Source organism: Harpia harpyja, chromosome 19 (genome assembly GCF_026419915.1).
Source record: "Harpia harpyja isolate bHarHar1 chromosome 19, bHarHar1 primary haplotype, whole genome shotgun sequence".
Taxonomy (NCBI): Eukaryota; Metazoa; Chordata; class Aves; order Accipitriformes; family Accipitridae; genus Harpia; species Harpia harpyja.
This window is the reverse complement of record NC_068958.1, coordinates 2783957-2803485: the sequence shown is the minus strand read 5'-3', so window position 1 is coordinate 2803485 and position 19529 is coordinate 2783957. Positions and strand designations below refer to the sequence as shown.

General features: G+C 39.9%; 1 protein-coding gene across 1 annotated transcript; it reads right to left on the bottom strand.

Moving 5' to 3' along the window:
* Positions 1-362: 362 nt before the first annotated feature.
* Positions 363-16746, bottom strand: STOM (stomatin). The gene is made up of 7 exons (XM_052814583.1): positions 16611-16746; positions 9429-9532; positions 8476-8548; positions 7514-7596; positions 4583-4786; positions 3942-4076; positions 363-2038 (listed from the first exon to the last, which is right to left on the bottom strand). The coding sequence occupies exons 1-7, from the start codon at positions 16657-16659 to the stop codon at positions 1844-1846; spliced, it is 843 nt and encodes a 280-aa protein (XP_052670543.1). The 5' UTR covers positions 16660-16746; the 3' UTR covers positions 363-1843.
* Positions 16747-19529: the final 2783 nt, after the last annotated feature.

The following is a 19529-nucleotide window of genomic DNA, read 5'->3' as shown; positions in this document are numbered from 1 at the left end:
TGCTTTCCCCTCGCCAGAATTATTAGCATTTAAGATAAATTAACAGTATCCTACTCTTTCAGAAAGTCACTCGTTAGTAAACAGCATGTTTTTTTTATTCAGGATGAGAGCAAAAAGTGTGCTCCTGGTGTCAACAAGAATTCCCAGGGGTGGCCATTTACAGCAGCAGCAGTGGGAGTTACAGATTCACTCATCTTCCCCAAGGATTAACCTCAAGCTGTGCAGTTACTCCATTTCCCACTTCAAGTGCCTGAGCACAGTAATGCTAATTATTATAGCTTTGTTAACCATATTTCTGCCCCCTCTCCCACCAAAAAGTCAAGCTCAGCTTACATTAACTGAAGTACTGACAAACACATGCAGATGGGTATATTGCTTTTATGATGCAGAGGACGAAAAAACATTCACAGCAAACAGGCAGAAAGGAAACAGTGCCGATTAGCTCAAGCCCTAAGAGCACTTGGGCATCTTCTCCTACAGTGACAAAGGCACAGTGTATCAAGGCACAGGTAGACAGACCTTGCCCTTACTAAAATACCTGTGAATACAGAACTGATAGTACCAGAAAAGTGACTAAAAAACATGTTAGGAACTTTATGCTGGCCACTGTAAGAAGGGCACTTACATCATTGATCTTGGCTTTTCGTTTTCATTGCCACCTCCCAGTAACTGAAGACCAGATGCCAAAGTCGGCAATGGTGGTAGCCTGAAGAGCCTCTCCCCACCCCCAGACTCTAATTATTCTCATTTTAATCTGTAATTACATCTACTAAACAGGTACAAAATATGAACACAGTTTAACAGGCTTACGGCTCAAGACTACACGAACTGAAGATTATACGCTTTTGGTATTAAGTATAAGCCCTTTGTGTCACAACAAATACAACAGGTCTGCTCAGAAGCAGCATCAACAGGTAAATCACTGACTTGGTAGAACAGATACACAAACAGTACAGCATCTTCTGTTAAACATCACCACCTCCCGCCAATTACAGAGGTCTTACTTCCTAGAGAAGCAGGTTTTAGACCTGGATAAAATGCAGGAGTCAGTACTTTGGCTTTTAAAAATCATTTTTAAGAGAGACAGATAAAGGCAGACCCAACAACTTTTCAGTGCTTTGAAGAAGCATAAATCTATACAGGCACACCACCCTAACAACTGAACAGCCCATCAGTGACTGCAAGCATATTGTATCCATAACTACGGCATGTTTGTGCCGTTTCTGTGTGGCAGAACAGAGATGGAAAGTTCCACTAACAACTGTTTCTCATGAATGGGGGACTGTTTTAGAGAGCATGAGCCTGATTCTCAGACGTTACCCAGTATAGTATTCTCACTCCTGTTATCAATTTCTGTTACTTTTCCAATCCACATGACAGCAATCCGATGACTTCATCACATAAAGCTACACTCCAAGAGAACACAGTTAGGGCTGTGCCACTTCCCTTGCAGGGCTACAGACCCATTTATTAAAAGGAATGCTTCTCTTTTCAAACGTTGGATCATCTCACCTTCACCACAAATGGTTTTATGTACTATTTGAAAACAGGAGGTTACAGATTAAAGGTGTCCCACCCAGGATAGTATGAATACATGCTTCTTTAAGATCACAATCCGCTTGTACTCATTTTGAGAGGTTTTCAATTTCAAATGTTTTGACTGTCCATATTCACAAACATTTATGTATAAAGTTTTATAACACACTTAGTATAACAAAAGAGGTTCCTCAGCAAATCCACTTTGTTAACACTGCCATAAGCTATAATACACAGGGAATTCAGTATTGCAAACATTTGCTGTAGCAAAAAAAACCCCACTCCGAACTCTCTCCCCCCACTCTACCTAGCGATTTGCACCTATGATGCCCTGCAGCATATTTATGGGCAACGGGAAGACGATGGTGGAGTTCTTTTCCGCAGCAATGGTGGTCAAGGTCTGCAAATAACGAAGCTGAAGAGCAGCAGGGGACTCTGTAATAACCATGGATGCCTCTTTCAGGGCCCTGGAAGCGTTCATTTCACCCTCAGCTGCAATTACCTGGGGAGGCAAAATGAATGAAATTGAATTCATTCTGGCACAGCAACAAACTAGAAATCTGTAGGATGACTTGAGCTGTAAGTCATAAACCAAAGACGCTGCTCATCACTTTGATCAAGTGACCTCCCCTTACCATGTTCTTTCACCGGTTCTGCCTTTTCTCTTGCTCAGACGTAAGCTACTCCTGTTTGCTTCCAAGGCCCTGTAGGCCTGTCTTCCTCCCATTCAGTGTCAGGATGCCAGATCACAAAAGCTGGCAATGCAATGGGGGCATTTGTGCTATTTTCAAAAACTTCTTTTGTGCTTCTTTCAGCACTGCCTCTCAAAACCAGAAGGCACTCCCCTCACATATCTGAAAATACTTTTTACTTAAAGCTGTATTTTTTTGTCTCTACAAGGGCCTGACAGGTGAATGGCATGTTTCTTACTGGGGAAATACCTTTTTATTCCCTCATTCTTTTTAATTATGAGCTCAATAGGGACAGATTTGTGGTCATGCATTTCTTTACAAGCAGGGCCCTTCTGCACTGGGACAATATAAATATTTTCTGAATATTTGTAAAGGACAGCTGGATTGGAGGATGCCACAGTTTTAACAGGTAAGTTGTTGGTGAGGCAATTTACATGCCTATCAGCACAGGCAAGTGCATATTCCCCTACAGAGTTCTACTGCGAAGGCACAATATTCTTTTAAACGTCAGAATAAATAATAGTAATAATAAAAAATAATCACAAAGTAATTAAGCTTAAAAAAAAAAGTAGACGTTAATACTTGGAGGACTAATGTAGGCTTAAAGATCTTTTCCTAGGTGCACCACCAACTTCACATTCAATAATTGCTAGCCCTGAAGCGTAATGAAATTCAGTTTATCATTTATTTCCCATGAAAATAAAAAATAAATTTTATAATTAGAACCTGAAGATAGGTTAAAGTTAATGAAACTCGTAATTAAGTGGCAGATATGAAAATCAGTCATATATATGTGCATAAAAATCACTCACATGTGTGTGTGTGAGAGATGAACATCTTAAGATTACATTTAATCTTCATGGCATTAGATGAACTCCAGCAAACCTCCCTTTGCCAAGACAAATTTTTAGTATTTAGAACACAAGTTCCATTTTTTTACTGGTAGGCAGCTCAACAGACCACTACTATCTACCAGAAACCCTCATCTATCAGCACAGTCTACCAAAAAAGTGGTTTTTTTGGACAGCTAGGGTTTTTTGTTCGTTTGGTTTTTTTAAAAACAGAATCTACAGTTGCATCTATGGAGGTCAAAATAAGTTTTCCAGATGGGATTAACAAACCACCAGAGGAGACAAATTGCAGGGCACCGAACATTAAGGGAGAAAGCTAACTTGCCTAGTCCTAGAGAAGGACAGCTCTAACTGCCCCTGAGGATTTTTACTCCAAACTTCAATATTTAGTATCACCTTCTCCCACCTCAGAAGGGAATACGACATCATGACCAAAATGATCACTGGTCAGCTTAAGGGTGACAAAACTCAAGTATTACAGCCGTTTTATTTCTCATATGAAGTAACAGACAGAAAACAAAGGACTTGCCTAAAATCAGGGCTAGTCAGGAAAAGTCTGGAAGTAAGTTTGGCTTCTAATTCACTGCAGGCTCCAGCTAATAACCTCAAAATTTTTCCATTTATGATTTGTTCTTGGAGTGTGGAAAAAAATAGAGATTCTGCGTTTTTGAAGGAAATCTCACCTGCATGAACCACAATGAAATAGAGCAAGTACCCAGACACAAATCCACAAAAATCCTGCCCTGCACTCCTATTTGCTACAACACAATCTGACTGAGAATCTTCATCCTCTATATCACCACACTGAATTATTCATGAAGAAAAAAAAATTAAATCCAGACCCACACGTTGATGTTACTACCTTAGCTCTCGCCTCCCGGGCAGCTTCTGCTTCTGCAGCCATTGCTCTTTGCAGCTGGACAGGTAATTTCACATCCTTGATCTCCACACGTTCCACCTTAATGCCCCAATCATCTGTTGCCTCATCAAGCGTAGCCTATATAAGGCAGGACAATTAAGTTAAGCCATCTACCCGGCTGCAAACGAATGTCCAAATTTGAAGAACGACTAACAAACCAAATGAATTATCTTACAATTCTTGGACTTTAAGGGCTTTTGTTTTTATATTATGATTTGATAATTATAAAAGCATAACTGTTGTAAACTAACAAAAACCCCCAGAGCTTGATTAATATATTGAAGGAATTCCGCAGCATAACTTCCTTCAACAGCGGAGTATTGACATAATGATCCAGGGAAGCCCTCCTCTCCCGTATCCCTCATTCCCACTTGCTAGCCCCACCAGTCCATTATTGCTTTAGTCACTCATTTTTATTATACAGAATGCCATCCCAATAGCTCTTGATTGGGTTTTACCTAAAGCTCCAAATCACAACTTGGCTTATCACTTCAAAAGTAAAATAAATCCTGACCTGTAAGTTATCTATGGGATTGCTGCTTAACTGATTGTTTGATGGATTGCTTAGGTAAAGTTGCTCATACCTGCATGCTGTGTGCAATTTCTTCACGATCAGAGAGAATCTGAGAAAGGTTTTTGGTCCCCAGAACATTCCTCAAAGTAGTCTGTGCTAAAAGACGGGTGGCTGAGTCAGCATTTGTGATATTTGCTACAGCAAGGGTGGCATTCTGAACTCTGTAATAAACCACTCCGTCTACATTAACTGTCACAGAGTCCTTGGTCAAGATCTAAAAAGCAATGGGGAAAGCATATAATAATTAAGCATATATTTATTGAATATAATAATAATTCTCTATTTGTTTTACTCGACAAACTTCTGTTTTTTCCCAGGATAAAGCAACTAGAAAACAAAAGGTCATACACATATGCTGCATGTGAACATGTCTATGTACAGATGCACAAACCTTCCAGTATAGCTCTGCGAAGCTAAGACTAAATACAGGATTAGAACACTTCCCATTGAAAAATAAATTCCGTTAGCCTTGCCATAATGTTATTTCTAACTCAGTTCTTCAAATTCACTGTATCCCATGTTACTCTACAAAGCAGATCCCTGAAAAGGCCAAAGTCTGCTCATAACCAGGCAAGTCCCGCTGCTGTATTTTGGTGAGGCTTCTAGTAACAGATATGTAAGAGGCAGATTGACTGCACAGGAATGCAAGAGGTATGCATAATGAAGGACCAGGGTAACAGGAAAGGCTCCAAGAACGTTAGCACTCAAAGTTATTTTGTTTAAATGCAGAGATAGGAGTATCAGACCACTACATTCAAAATGGGTTAAAGCACTCTAGTTAAGAGCACACACTGGAAACATTTATGAGAGGCTCATTTGATGTTTCTGTACAGAGAAAAAAGGTTAATAATGAGTATAATTGCAAATTTAGGACACATTAGATTTTCACTTGTATTTAACTTCAGTCACAGAACTATTGATTTAGCAAGACATAACTCTGCAGGTATGTCAGTTCACAAAACAAGGGCAAAACATGCAACCTATTTAAAAAAGCAGGCGAGGGAAGAGGCGGTGTATTTCAGCTGCACAGTCAAAGAAACGTCATAAATGAGAGTTTCCCATACTGCAGGTGTGACTGTAGCTGAAGGCAGTTCTCAATTACTGCTTATTCCATAACATAAGAATGGCCAATGCCAGAAAGTCTAGCACAGCAGTGGCTGTGTAAGTTACTTTACAGGAATGCAGAAACTTTGCAAAAAAGGGCGTCAGTGTATAATGAACCTTAGAGAAAGAGAGAGCCGTGCCCATGAGACATTTTAGAAAAGACTGGAAGGTTTCACTGAAGTATGTCTAGCCACTGACAAAATTGGTTTTGCCCATCCCAATGGCCAGCTGCATGGGTGTCAGCCTTACTTCAACATTTAATTAGAAATATCTCTGTTATTATCTGGCAGTTCATTGTCCTTCTTGGAGGTACTTGTGATTGAAATGCCACCTTGTGCTACTAAAAGCGTATGTGGTGATTTCTTGAGAAGTTGCACAGGAAATCCAATTTGTGAACACTCTCAGAGCTAGATTCAGGTGATTTACTGAATTTAACACTTGTATGTTAAGCAAAAGATGTACTTGCAAAGATAAAGACAGATGCTCTTGAAGGTTTAGAAGAGAAAGAAGCATTAATATTAATTATATTTTAAAGTTAACTTAAAAAGAGATTGAAATATGCTGCACGACCATGGGATGAGGTGTCCTAATTCCATGTTAGACAATTACTATTATGTTATTCAACAAGAGAGGGACATGTGAGTTACCTGACCCTCAAGACTTACCTGCCATGTCCTTCCCCAAACTACCATTTTAGCAGTCTTTTCATAATAGCATAAGATAGACAAAGAATAAGTAGCATGCACAGAAATCATGTTGTACAAATAAAAATGTATTTCTGCTTTTACCCACTGAAAACAAACCAACCTAAATCCATAAGCATAATTTAATCAAGCCAAAAGAAAAACTGTAGAACTGATGGCTTCACTAATGGCACATCAGCAGCTGCAAGCACATTTTGCCTGCCAGTGATTAGGTTTCTACCAATTACCCTTTAGAGTGTACCATGACAGTTGCCATTTGTCTGAATCTACAACTAATGATGAGCAATAAACCGACTAGCAAATATGACAGGAAACAGATGCACCAGACAGGTTGCATCAGGCATCTTTGTCTTGCAAAATACATCAGATACATGAGGGATACAGTTAAAATCATCAACATACAATTGTTCACTAACTTATTTTTAGAGGGCTAGTTGGTTTTCATTCTTTTGTTATCCATTGAGTTGGCATCACTGAGTTCAGCTAGCTTAATGCTGTAGAGAGATTCTGCTAAAAAATTAAGATGTCCAAGGAAAAACAGACTACAAATAAAAGTCATTTTTCTGTTCTTTAGGACCTTCAAACTGAAAGACATCAGATGACATTAGGTGCAGTACACCTTCGTAATGTTCCTGTGCATAGCAGGACATAGAAGCAACGTGTACACAAAACCCACGTGAGTGGACCATTACCCAGAGTTGCTATTAATAGCATTTGATGTATATAATAATTTCATCCCATTATTTTAGCTACTTTCTACATCTAGATGCAAAACTAAATTGGCATAGGAAAGATCACTGCTGCTTCTGGAAATCTTCCAGATTTCACAGAAACAATTAGAGATGTTGCATGAAGTCCAGCAGTCTTCATTCCAAACCCCTCCCATTCTAGCTCTTAGACAGTATTAAGTTATTTGTTCCTTAGAGGACAGCATAATTTGTTTTCTTTCAGGGATCTTCTCTTATAGAATGGTATTACTAAAGGATGTATGTATTCTTCACAATACATTGAACCTGCACAAGAAATCTATATTAAAACTACATGCTACCCAATACTGAGAGGGGGAAAGGAAAAAGAAAGTGCAAAAAATTCTGCATACACTTCAGCAGATACAAAGGCAAGTGCAAACTCACCTCTTGGGGAGGAATATCAAAAGAGATGGTCCTCATATCAACTTTGATGAAGCTGTCTGTGCAGGGCAGGACAAAAAACAAACCTGTACAAAAAAATCCATTCAAGATGATGTGAAAATGGGTCATTAAAAACAGATGAAACTTGCTACTGAAATAAGCTTAAGCCCAACCACCGTAGCTGTATAGCCTTCTTTGTACCTAGCTCAGCAGCATGTTCATTAGTGGCCTTCAAACCAGGCTAAGATTTTCAAAAAAGTATGCTGAGAAACTTCAATTTATTCAGGTCTAACTTGTTTAGAACTCTTTAACATTTGGAAAAAAACCCAGAACTCTTAACAGCTACTTCTGAAAATCTGTCCCACATAGTTACTGGTGGGGCCTAATTCTGGCAAGTAGAAACTATCAACCTCCTTTTGTTCTGGTGGATCACTGTAATTCTTCAACTTTACAGCAATGTGGAAGTATTGCAAAACCCCGATGAAAATGCAGGAAGAAGCTATTGCCCCTCTCTGTCACTCTGAGCAGCAGGAGCAACAGCTGAAAATAACATTCTTTCAGGTCTCATCGGAATTTCTACTATACACAGAAAACTTTTCAAAACTATCAAATAATTTAATTGCTTCTATTTCTTCTGAAGAACATCGAGGCTTTCAGACCATTCAGGTTTTAACTGACATATTAAACTTCTTTTTTAAAATAGCACATTTGATGCCATTATTCCTCCCCTTACATTCTGTGCTTTTGATTCTGCCTGAAGACCACGCATTAACTAAGGAGATCTGGGTAACGCGCACAGATAATTAGTTTACTATCTTCTCCATATAAAGTAAAATATCCTCTCACTGGAAGTTACAAAATTCTTGAGAAATCCATTTGCCAGTCTAATGCAATGCCTCTAGACAGCTATTATTTTGCCGATGACTTAATTAGAACAAATATTAAGAACGCTCTCCAGGACATACCTGGTCCCTTTGCTCCTCCTTTTAAGATGCGTCCAAGTCTGAATATGATGGCTCGCTCGTATTCCTTTATAATCTGCAATAAATAGTTGGATGTCATGCAAGGGTTTCCCGAAACCATGTGATGGATTCCAAACTATATATACAGTAGTCTAAGACAGTCTGGAGTCTCAGATGTAACATACATTTCTATACTGGCTGCTTTTGAGAATTTTAGCCTAAAATTTATTGTCAAAAAGCAAACAGCAGAAAGAACAATCAGGACGATATTCCACAAGAAATATTCTTCAGACTGTGGCACCATCTATCAACAGCAGAAGCAACAGCACGTCATCTGGGCAGGACCAAGCACTAGAAGTAGCCATCATGAATATCCTAGCAACAACAAAACAAAGTGCAGTAGATGTGACCCAGCAGAGATTTTCCCAGCTCTAATTCTGATGCTGTATATTAGCCAAAACAAAGTAGGAGTTATTTCCTCCAGTCTGGAAACTGAAAACATCAAGCTCGAAGTGATCACAGATGACACAGTCTCTATGAATCTGTCACACACAGCCACATATATGCACATACTTATATATTTAGGTTTACGTACTTCATATTTACACACCTATATATATAGGGAGAGATCTCAAAAAAAAAAAAAATTAAAATCAGTCCTCCAAGAGTAATTATGTGTTTTTGCAATTATTCTGATTTACCAAACTAGCTTATATACTAATGACAACTGGGCAGATGTAGTAAAGATGTCAATGCAAAACCCGTTTTGACTAAATACTGTAATAGCACTGAAGATTAATGCACTGAAATGTTGGGGTCTGCTATAGTTCAAGAAAGAATAGCATTAGATTAATTTGTGTTTAAAACAAATACATAAAATAGAGAACAATAATAACCACCAGGAAGCATCTGCATTGCTTGAAGTTTTAATCCAACTTAGCAGTGAACAATTTTACCTTTATGCACATCCAGATTGATACAGGAAATGTAATAACGGTGAAAAAAAGTGAAGCGATCACCAGGATCCATCCACACAAACCAAGGCCAGTATCAGAGTCATCTGCAAGAAAAAGAGCAGAAATTTTCAGATTTTTAAAACCAAGACTGCCTGTTAAAGAAAGTGCCTACAATATTTATGTTAAATATACCTTGAGATAAGCCACTGTTAGCACTACTCCTCTGGCCAAACTCATTAGGTTTGGATCAGAAGTCAAATTAAAAGCCAAATTCTGCTTTCATTTTCACTAGTCTCTAGAAGTTGCACAAGATAGCTGAGGGCAGAATGTGGTCCAAGTAACGTTTATGCAGAATTAAGTATGCTAACATTTAAGTATAGACTCTCAAATGCCTCCCTCTTCCCCAGCTTTCTCTAGCAGAATGACCAATAGGCAGCAGTAGAAATCCTGTTCTTTTATTGTCTAAGGAAGTCAGAGCAACACTTGCTTAATGAGTGAAATGCAAATACCCCATAGCCTATCCATTCTGGTGACAGGACATTTAGAATTTGGTTTAGGTTCCAGCTGTCACAGGGGCAGATCTAAGAAGACAATTATCAGAACTGTTATATCTAGGAAGTAGGATAAGGTGCGGTACAGGATTAGCTGGACATGAAATGAAGTCTCTACAAAGCATTTCTTGGCCAAAGACTCCTTATGCTTAGGAAACGAACATGATAGTTCTCTGTCATGAAATGACACCAACTGAAGGTATTTCCAGAATCAGCGAACAACAAGAGCTAGCGGTTTCAAATATTACACAGCTAAAAAAAGCAGTGTGCCATGACGAAATGCAGACATGCTGGGAAGCATTCAGAAAGCTATAGGAAGTTTCTTATCCTGCCAGCTAAGACTCCTAACAGGCTGCCAGGAGCCCACTGCCAACTGGGGATATCCCAGGGTGAAACCAAGCACTTAGAGCCATCGCGTTCCTACTGTGGAGATACTGAAATTCATCCTTCTCACTCCATCCTTTAAAAAGCCAAAAGTACAAAGTGCCAAGAAGCACCCACAAAGCTTAGAAAAAACACAATTCTCACATTTAGATGAACGAATATTGCTTCAGGACCACACTCCCTGATTTTGCTGAACTGTAAATACCCCTTTCAGTGCTGCAAATATGCAAACGTTATCCTAACTTGATAAATGCGACAAATACTTAAAGGACTGGAGTCTTGTTATCTAATAGACTGCATTCAGCAGCTTGCTTAGAAAGAAATTGCATTAAAGAATCTGGAAGTTTTAGTTTAGTTCTACCTGGAATTATATAATGAATTGTTTTCTGTATTCACCAAACAAAACTACAATTCAATTTGTAAAACAAAACTGGCCAGTTATAAGAAATAAGTCTCTGAGTCTCCACCCTAACCAGTTATTTTAAGTAGAACCCATTTTATTATAAAGCAAAATCTTGATTTTGAAAAATATCCATAGAATTTAACAACCAGGTACATGAGTAAGCATTTTGTTGTGCCTGCAACTGAACTTGGCATTAGCAGCATATGCCTTGGATAAAGCGAGAAGTGACACAGATCAGTCATTAGATATCGCTAACCTTGCAAGTGAGTAATAGCAAATAATAGTATATTCTTTGCAAATTTAGATCCGCAATATTTGACTAAAGTCATAGAAGTCAGCAAAATAACTGGGAACCAATATTGAAGTTTCCAGTCCTCTTTTTCAGTCATTGTGGGTCTTAAAGGTAGCCCTAGCCTTTCAAGTAAGATGGAATATGGAGGTGGCGGAGAATAATCAGTTTGTCTCACACAGTATCTTGAACTTTATGAAGTTACTCAAAGCTTCTGAAGCCAGCTGGCTATCTTACCTATAATTCGTATCCCTGTCACACGCCAGTATAATAACCCTCAAGGATGTGCCGTATCATGCATCATTTTAAAGTTCCTCTCTGGAAAGTTACCTAAACATATTTCCCCACAGGTTTATTATTACATAGTGGAAACACCAGATTAAAGGAGTAACTTCCAGGCCTTCTGTGAAAGTCAAGGAAATGCATTACCTATGCATATCAGTATTAAGCAGCTGTCAGCATTAAGCAACATCTGTAAACTCATTAGCGAAGGGAACATTACCTTTCATTTAGCAACAAGGTATTAGTCAGCCTAAAACCATAAAAAGTATTCACAATCTACGCTGTCAGGGAGGAAAAGTCTCCCCCTCTCTTTTACTTAATAACTATTATAAACCTAAAGGAGCTGAGGATCCTGCTTCAGTTCTACTCTACAGTTTAACATCAAGTCTTCACCACCAACCACCTACCTGCTCTTACCAGAACTACAGCATAGAAAAAAAATTATCCATTTCCTTCCCCGTTGAACATGAATGTAGAAGTCACAACTGAAATAATGTAAAATTTCAAGATTGAGTAAGCGCACGCTTTATTTAGCAACAATTGTTGTCCCATCATGTGGTATATTTCACAATACAAAAAGCAAGAGAGATGCTGTCTCGTGAAAAACTATATGAAATACAAGAAACATGCTTGGCATCTGTGGAATGAGCTTTCTTATTGCGATTTTTGAACATCTCATTTGTGGGACTTGGATAACTTCATCAACGGGCCATTCTTGCCAGATTTCTCAGTCAGGCTCATTGATACTGGATTCTAAACAGCAGCTAGTTCAACAGCACTGAAATGAGACCAACAGAGATGGTGCAGGTGTAATTCGCAGCCTCAGATGCACCTCTCACAGATGATGCATATCCCTGCCCAACCAACATGCCAAAAAAAGAAAGATTTTACACCACACTGGGTGCTGGCTACAGCAGACCACCGCCCAGCCCTCTTTCACCCATCATGTGAATCTTTTAACAGAGACAAACATATCTTTGTTTTTGGCAAGCAGTGTCAAAGGACAGCTCAAAGAGATATTCTTTTCACTAAGTCCCCACAAAACAACTAGAGAACTACTGAAAACAGACTTTCAGCATATTTTGTGATCCAGGGGCAAAGCAAGAATAGAAAGTTTGTCTTTTATTTCTTAGCTGCATCTGTAGCATTCAAGATTAGCTAAAGAGAACTAGAGTAAGAAATAAGGAAAAATGGTTTTGTAGCAAGAGTTCTGCCTGGGAACTCGAGAAGTCGGTTTTGCTTCTCCCTAAGCCAGACTCCCCATGTGACATTTCTGATACCATTATATAATTAAACTTGAAAGGAGAAATGCAATTTACTCCTCCCAAAGAAAAAACAAACAAACAAACAAAAAACAACAAAACCAAAACCTTGCTCATACAACAGATGCATGATCATTAACAATAATTGCTGGGGATATATATTTAAATATTAATATACTGTAATGTATGCAGCTGCTGAAAAAGCAATGCAAAAAACAATGTAATGGCTTCAAAAAACAGACACCACCAAAACTCAGATTATGTTCAAAACATACAAAGTACACTGCATTTTCTCCACTGCTGTTGTGGTTGGAGGCTCTCCCTCATTTTAAAGCCACTATGACTTGCAAAGACAAGGCCCAGAAAATCATGAAAGAAAAAGACAGATGATCATATTACAGCTGTTACTATTAATCATAGAACTGTTATTAATCACAGGAATAATTTGTATTAAGAAATAATATTCTTTAATGATGAGCACATCAACTCCGTTTCAACTATTCTCTGCTGGCCATGAAAAGATGCTCAAAGTCCCACTTACACGAGAACAAGCCCAACTCCACCATCTCTCACCATTGCACTGGAATTTTCTTCTAAGTTAAAAAACAGACAAGCCCACAAATTGAATTTATAGCAGGCCATTGGTGTGCAAATCAAGGCAACCAATCAAAAATGCAAAAATACTTGAGCAACTGTGCAACTTGAAGGCTTCTGCACTGCAGCACAATCGCTTCTTTAGCACTCCTGCTTAACTTTTCATGTGACCTTTAATATTTTTAAATGCATATATATATTTAAAAAGAACAATCCCTTTGTATTTCCTAGTTTATTTCCTTTCCTTGTAGGAAGACAATGTTTGTTTCATTACAAGATGGACCTCCACCCATGTTGTTCCTCCATCAACTCGGTCATCCTCTATGGTACTGACTGCCATACGCCCATGCAGTAATGTCAGATACATCATGACTTTGGATCATTTCATGTTAACGAAGAGAATCCCTTCAGCTCTGGAGATCCAGCATTCACATAATTTTCTAACAACTAGACTAAAAAGAATGGGGAAAACACACCCTGGAACTCATGTAATTAATTAAAGTCAAACTACTTACAAAATATGGGTGCTACAGATTCACCAAATGCTACCATTAACATTCAAAGTCCATGTTTCAGAAATGGTACATTCTTTTAGATATGCATACATATTTTTTCCCCTTCCTTAAAAGGTTTTAAAGCTTCAAGTTTATTTCAAATAGAGTTTAGGGAATTGCAAATTATGATATCTTTCCAAGGGATTAAACACAGAAATACCAGGTATCGGCTAGGCCTCTGATTAAAAGCAAAACCTGGTTCTAATCTCAAGCAATTAATAACTATCACCTTTTCTCTCAGAAACAGTGTATAGTTTCTTTTGAGCAGATAGATATATGCAACTAGCTGTTGGAATAATACGCTAAAGGCAGTATACGTGGAACAAAATTAAAAATTTTCCGTAACAGTGGGAGATTTTAAATTTGCAAAGGAATTATCAATTCCAGTCTAAAAAAGTACATTTGAATTAGCCATACCAATATGGGAATATGAGCTATAAAAACCAGAAAGCTGAAAAATAAATCAGTTACTTGAAAATAAGTCATATTAGTATTCTAATATTTTATTAAATACAAATGTTTAATAACCTCTCTTTGCAACTTCAGCTATCATGAATAGCTATGACTTAAAAGCAACTATTGACATAAAAGAGTTGCAAGACTTAATTAAAAGTCAGTCTGAAGCAGTTCTCCACACTGCAGATGCTGATGAGGCACCAACAGCAGAAAGTCCATTTTTTTTTTAAACTTGCAGTAGCTCTAGCTACTCAACTTCAGTCCTCTCTTGCTTGATTTTCTAAAGCACCGAACACTGTCATATACCCCTACAGCTTCAGTTCAAACACTTGCAATATTCTTGCTCTCTTATTATCAAGGTATTAAAAACTCTGACCTGGAATTTAATCAGAGGAATCTTATTTGTGGATAGTCTGCAAAAGATTACATACATCTTCAAGAAATAAACCACAAGGAGAAAGAATATTTAAAAAAAAAAAAAAATTGAATCAGCCTTCGATCCCTTAAGGCTGACTGGAACAGTTACCATTACTTTAGCAAGAAATTATCACTTGGATCATCAAACAGTATTAACAATTTATAATAAAAACTTAGTGCTGGAGGCGGAGATGAAAGTGGAAGTTCTCATTACCGCTTGAGGTGTGGCATGCACTTCACTTGTGATTTATTTTCTTCTGCAAAGACAAAGACTACACAATGTGAACAAGCACATCACTACTGTCAAATAGCAAGAATGTGCCAGACTCCTAGGTACGAGGAGAGGAAGGGACCTTCCCCCACAACCGTGCAAACAACCCACCAGATTCAAAACAAAATGCATATGGGAAATCAACTGGACTGAATACAAGGCAAGCAATACTAGATAGAGATCTCCACTTCCATGCTGCTCAGTCAAATCCAGGATAGTCTGAGAATGACTGAAGGGTGTTACTCTACTGTTTGTTAATTAGCAAGCAATCAGGAATAATAAGGAATACTACTTTCAATGAGAACTAAACGTCTTTTCAGGTGCTTCTCAAAGCATTTCACATGGGAAATAGCCAAAATCATTATATCTAATAACCAAAATTTTGTATAATGCCATTTACTCCACAGATACTTTATTATGACAAAAATAATTGGTAGCCAGCTTTAGCCTCCAAAACAACACATCACACAGTAACTACAGAAGAAACAAACTTGGTAGCATGGAAAGTGAAAGGCTTGCCGATTCCCAGACAAGGTTAGCATCAGAGTGACCACTGTTAGGTATTAATAACTAACATACTTACAGAATGAAATGTAGATCCTCTCCAAGGATACAAGAACTAGCATATGCCATTAGGCATGGGGCCCAAATAGATCTACAGTTATTTATACAACTCAGATTACCCAGCCAAAGCCTTCGTATATAAACTGATCTTATAAATACACTTCCTTCTCCAGTTGCAAATGACAAAAACGTAAAATAAATCATGACTTTTCCGTAGTCTGTTTCTGAACAACGGAAGTAACAGGAAAACGCTCCAGCTTCCAGGGACAGAACCTGTCAGTCGTGTTATTTTAGTGCATCGTCTCCAAAACTTTCTGACCCAGGTTACACTCACACCTACTAACCGAAAGGCCAAACCCCACTAGAATAACGATACCAAGAAGTAAAAATTAACTACAGCTTCCTTGCCCCACTTGAGGAAACGCAACTGACTTTTATCACTCCCTCCAGTCACAGCTATCCAACATGTTGCTCAAGTGAAAAGCACTAGCGGTGTAAACAGCCAAATTCTTTTTGCTCTCATTTACTGGCGCAGTGCCTCGGGGATCACTTCTGTTGCCTCTGCTCTTAATTATTTGTTTAGCTTTCCCCTTAGCGATCCGAGCTCCCTAACAAGAAAACGAAACGCACAACCCAAGTTTCGCGAGCGGGGCCAACTCTCAGCGATGCTCCTCTCCCTTCCCGTGGGCGATTTCCACAGAGACGCGAAGGCGGGAGCTGCGGCACTGCTGGGCAAGGCCACCCGCGGGGCTCCGTCCCGCCACCCGGCCGTTAGCCGGGGAAGCCGCGGAGGGGCCGCCCGCCGGGGCCCGGCCTGCGCTGAGGGGGCCCGGGGCGGGGGGGCGGGGGGTCTCGGCAATGCCCGCGGAGCTGCTGGGGGCTGAGGAAGGCGGGCGGCTGCCCGGGAGGCCAGGTAGAACCGCTCCTCGCTTTTTTTTTTTCCGCGGGATTAACTTTGGGGAAGGATCGGCAAACTTTCCTCAGCGACTAAATAAAATAATAATTAAAACCGACAAAAAAAACCACAAAACCCAAACAAAACCGGATTGCGGCAGGAAAGCGCCCGGGGCTCGGAGCCCGCGGGGAGCGACCGGCTGAGGGTCCGTGCCCCCGCTGCCCCTTGGGGACAGCCCCTCTCCCCCCTGCCGCGGTTACCTTGCGCCCGGCGGGCTTTAGGCGCCATCCCCGCTTCGTGGTCGGCCATGGCCGCCGCCGCCGCCGTCCCCTCAGAGCTGCCCGCGCCGCGCCCCGGCTGCCCCGCGCTCCCGCCCCGCCCTGCCCCGCGAGGCGAGGGTGGGGCCGCGGCGGTTGCGCGTTGCGTGTCCGCCCCCCCCCCCCCCCCCCCCCGCTCCACTCCCGCCCGCCACCTGAGGAGACGAGGCGGCCTGAGGGGATGTGGAGGGGGCGGCCGTGGAGGCCGTCGGCCGCCCTGTCGGGACGGGCAGCAGCTGGAAAGCGGTGCCTGGAGCGCGGGCGGGAGGAGGGGAGCGGGAACAGGAGTGTGAGGAAGGAGGGAATGGCGAGGGAGCGAGAGCAGAGCGGGCCAGGCGGGCAGCGGAACGCCTGAGGTAAGCAGGTCCCCGTCAGCCCCTCGTGTGGGGAGCGGTAAGGGGAGTTCGAGCTGCGCCCTGGCCTCACGCGTGGTTTAACGTAGGGATGAAAGTTGATGGGTTTTAATGGCTGAGGTATGGTCTCACGTGAAAGAATGAGTAAGGAGCAGCTTTCAAATGGGTAAGATTTACCTTTTAACCACTCCATTTGAGGAGTAATATGCTAATGCACACCATATTTCTTTCTGTGATCACGCTGAAGCATGTGTCCAAAATGGCAAGGCAATTAAAACAATCCTGAAGAGAAAAACCTGCTTTTCAAAAATTCCACTCAAGTTTTAGGTATTACTGCTTTTCTTCCTGACCTATTGCAGGACACCCATGGAGAGTTTGGACCTTTCATCCCTTTTTGAAGACACCAAAGTTGTGATCTCTGCTGCTTTTCTACAAGGTTCATCCCACAGAGACAAGGTGTGTGTAGAGACACATCATTACACATACAGTCATTACATACCAGGTGTCATAAAGATTGTCACATTTGAAAAAAGTTCCAATGTTGAGTTCTTATTAGGCTGAATTAGGAGGACTATAGATGATTCACGGCTATTCCTTAACCTTTATTCATGTATGGGATGTTGGTGATTAACGGGCAGGGAGAGGCATGTACAAACCTGTATCTATCATATTGCATTGTTGTACTGATAGTGTGTAATTGCTAGCTTCTTTGTAAAATGTGTTGCAACCTATGAACGAAAAATGGTGTTAGACTACTAGAACACACAGAGATTTAAGTGTTGATATTATTCTGTGGTTAGTCTCCTCCTTGGAGGCAGCATGAATTTTGCTTTCCATTATGTACCAGGGGAGCGAAGTTTTTGGTTAGGCAGCTTGATTGATTGAGAAGAATGTATGAGTGAAGTGCTGAATGCTGAAATGTAGTCCTGTTTCTTGAAGTCTCCCACTGATATGAACAGCATTGGTGAAAGATCACTTTCTCCCAGTGAGAGTAAGATCCCTAATGAACAGTCTTTCTATTGCTGGCATGAACTCCTACTACCACACTTTTGCTAGCTGATTTCAGACTGATCCACATTAGCAGTATATGAGACTAATGACTAAGTCTGTCTCAAGATCCCTGAGTGCTTATGACCTTTTAAAATTCCATTCTGTCCTTTATCTTTACTTACATGCTTGTGAACAGTTACTATTAATGCATTTATTAGTGCTGACACCTGCTGTTATATTAGTAATTCCTCAATATTTTTGTTTTGTTCTATTGTCTACAATTTTGTGTGAGTTTACCTATACTCTTGCAAAATTAATCTAAACAACTTTGTAGGCCGTGTCTTTCTTTATCCGTTGAGTAGGTACAGTGGATAAACCACTATGGATGAAAGTGGTTCTGCCAGCAGCAGTTTTACTGACCTGTTAAAATGTCTAACCATGAGCACTGCAGTTGCAAGCTAATGTTTAAGGTAATTTGACTGACACACTTCTCTGAAATTCGTCATGTCTCTTTCCATTTCCCTACCATGCAAACCATCCATAAGAAAGATGGAATAAAATGCTAAAATGTCCAAAACTGCTGTGTATATTTAACGTGTAGGGCTGTTCTTTGAAATATGTAAAAGGAAGAGAGAACCTCTGAGCTGTCCAAATGAGAACCGATAAAGAATCATTCTTATGTAGGCTCAAGTTGTCATCTCCATACAGCTGTCAAATACTGTGAAGCAGCTTGCAATGTGATATGATATTTGACCATGAGTAGTAAATATCTTGATGCTATAGTTAAATGAAAATTAATGGGTGTCTCGTGTGAAAACAGTTCGGTCCTCATCCAAAGAGACCAGATCCAAGGACAACAATATCACCTACTTCTTTGCTTTGTTACTTAGAAAATTAATTACTAAGTGCCTTGTGGAATACAGTCGTTTAATTGTTAGTATCTAAGGAAAAATTCACAATGTTTCTTTTATTGAAATGATTGAAAAGTCATCAGTGCAAAAATTTTGATGACTATCGATCTGGACTTTTTGGATCCTGTTCCTCATATTGTAGAGGTTCTTTCTGTATCATGTAAAAATGTGGTTAAAATTTTTCATTAAAAAAATCTCATAAAATAGTATATAAGATGGCATGTATGTTAACAGCAGAGCTGAGCCACATTTTCTTGTCTTCCTTTTTAAAACAAAAGCAATGCATTTAGAATAAGCATCTAAGAAGTGGGAGGAAAAGAGTCTATCACCCAGTTACCATAAACATAACAAAGATATGTACGTATTCCCATCCTTTAATGGAAGAAGGCAAAGGGTGGAGACGATTATATATGAAAGCAGCATCACATTTAACTCTCCATGGGAGCACCTTCTAGGGATAACAACATATGAAGTAATCAGATGCATAATATTGTTCAGGCAGGGGATGCCATGATGCAGACAGGTGGCTGGTCAGAGCACACGTTGCGCAACTTGGATCAGAACACATTTACAGTAGAATGGAACACAACACAATAGAATACATGGTA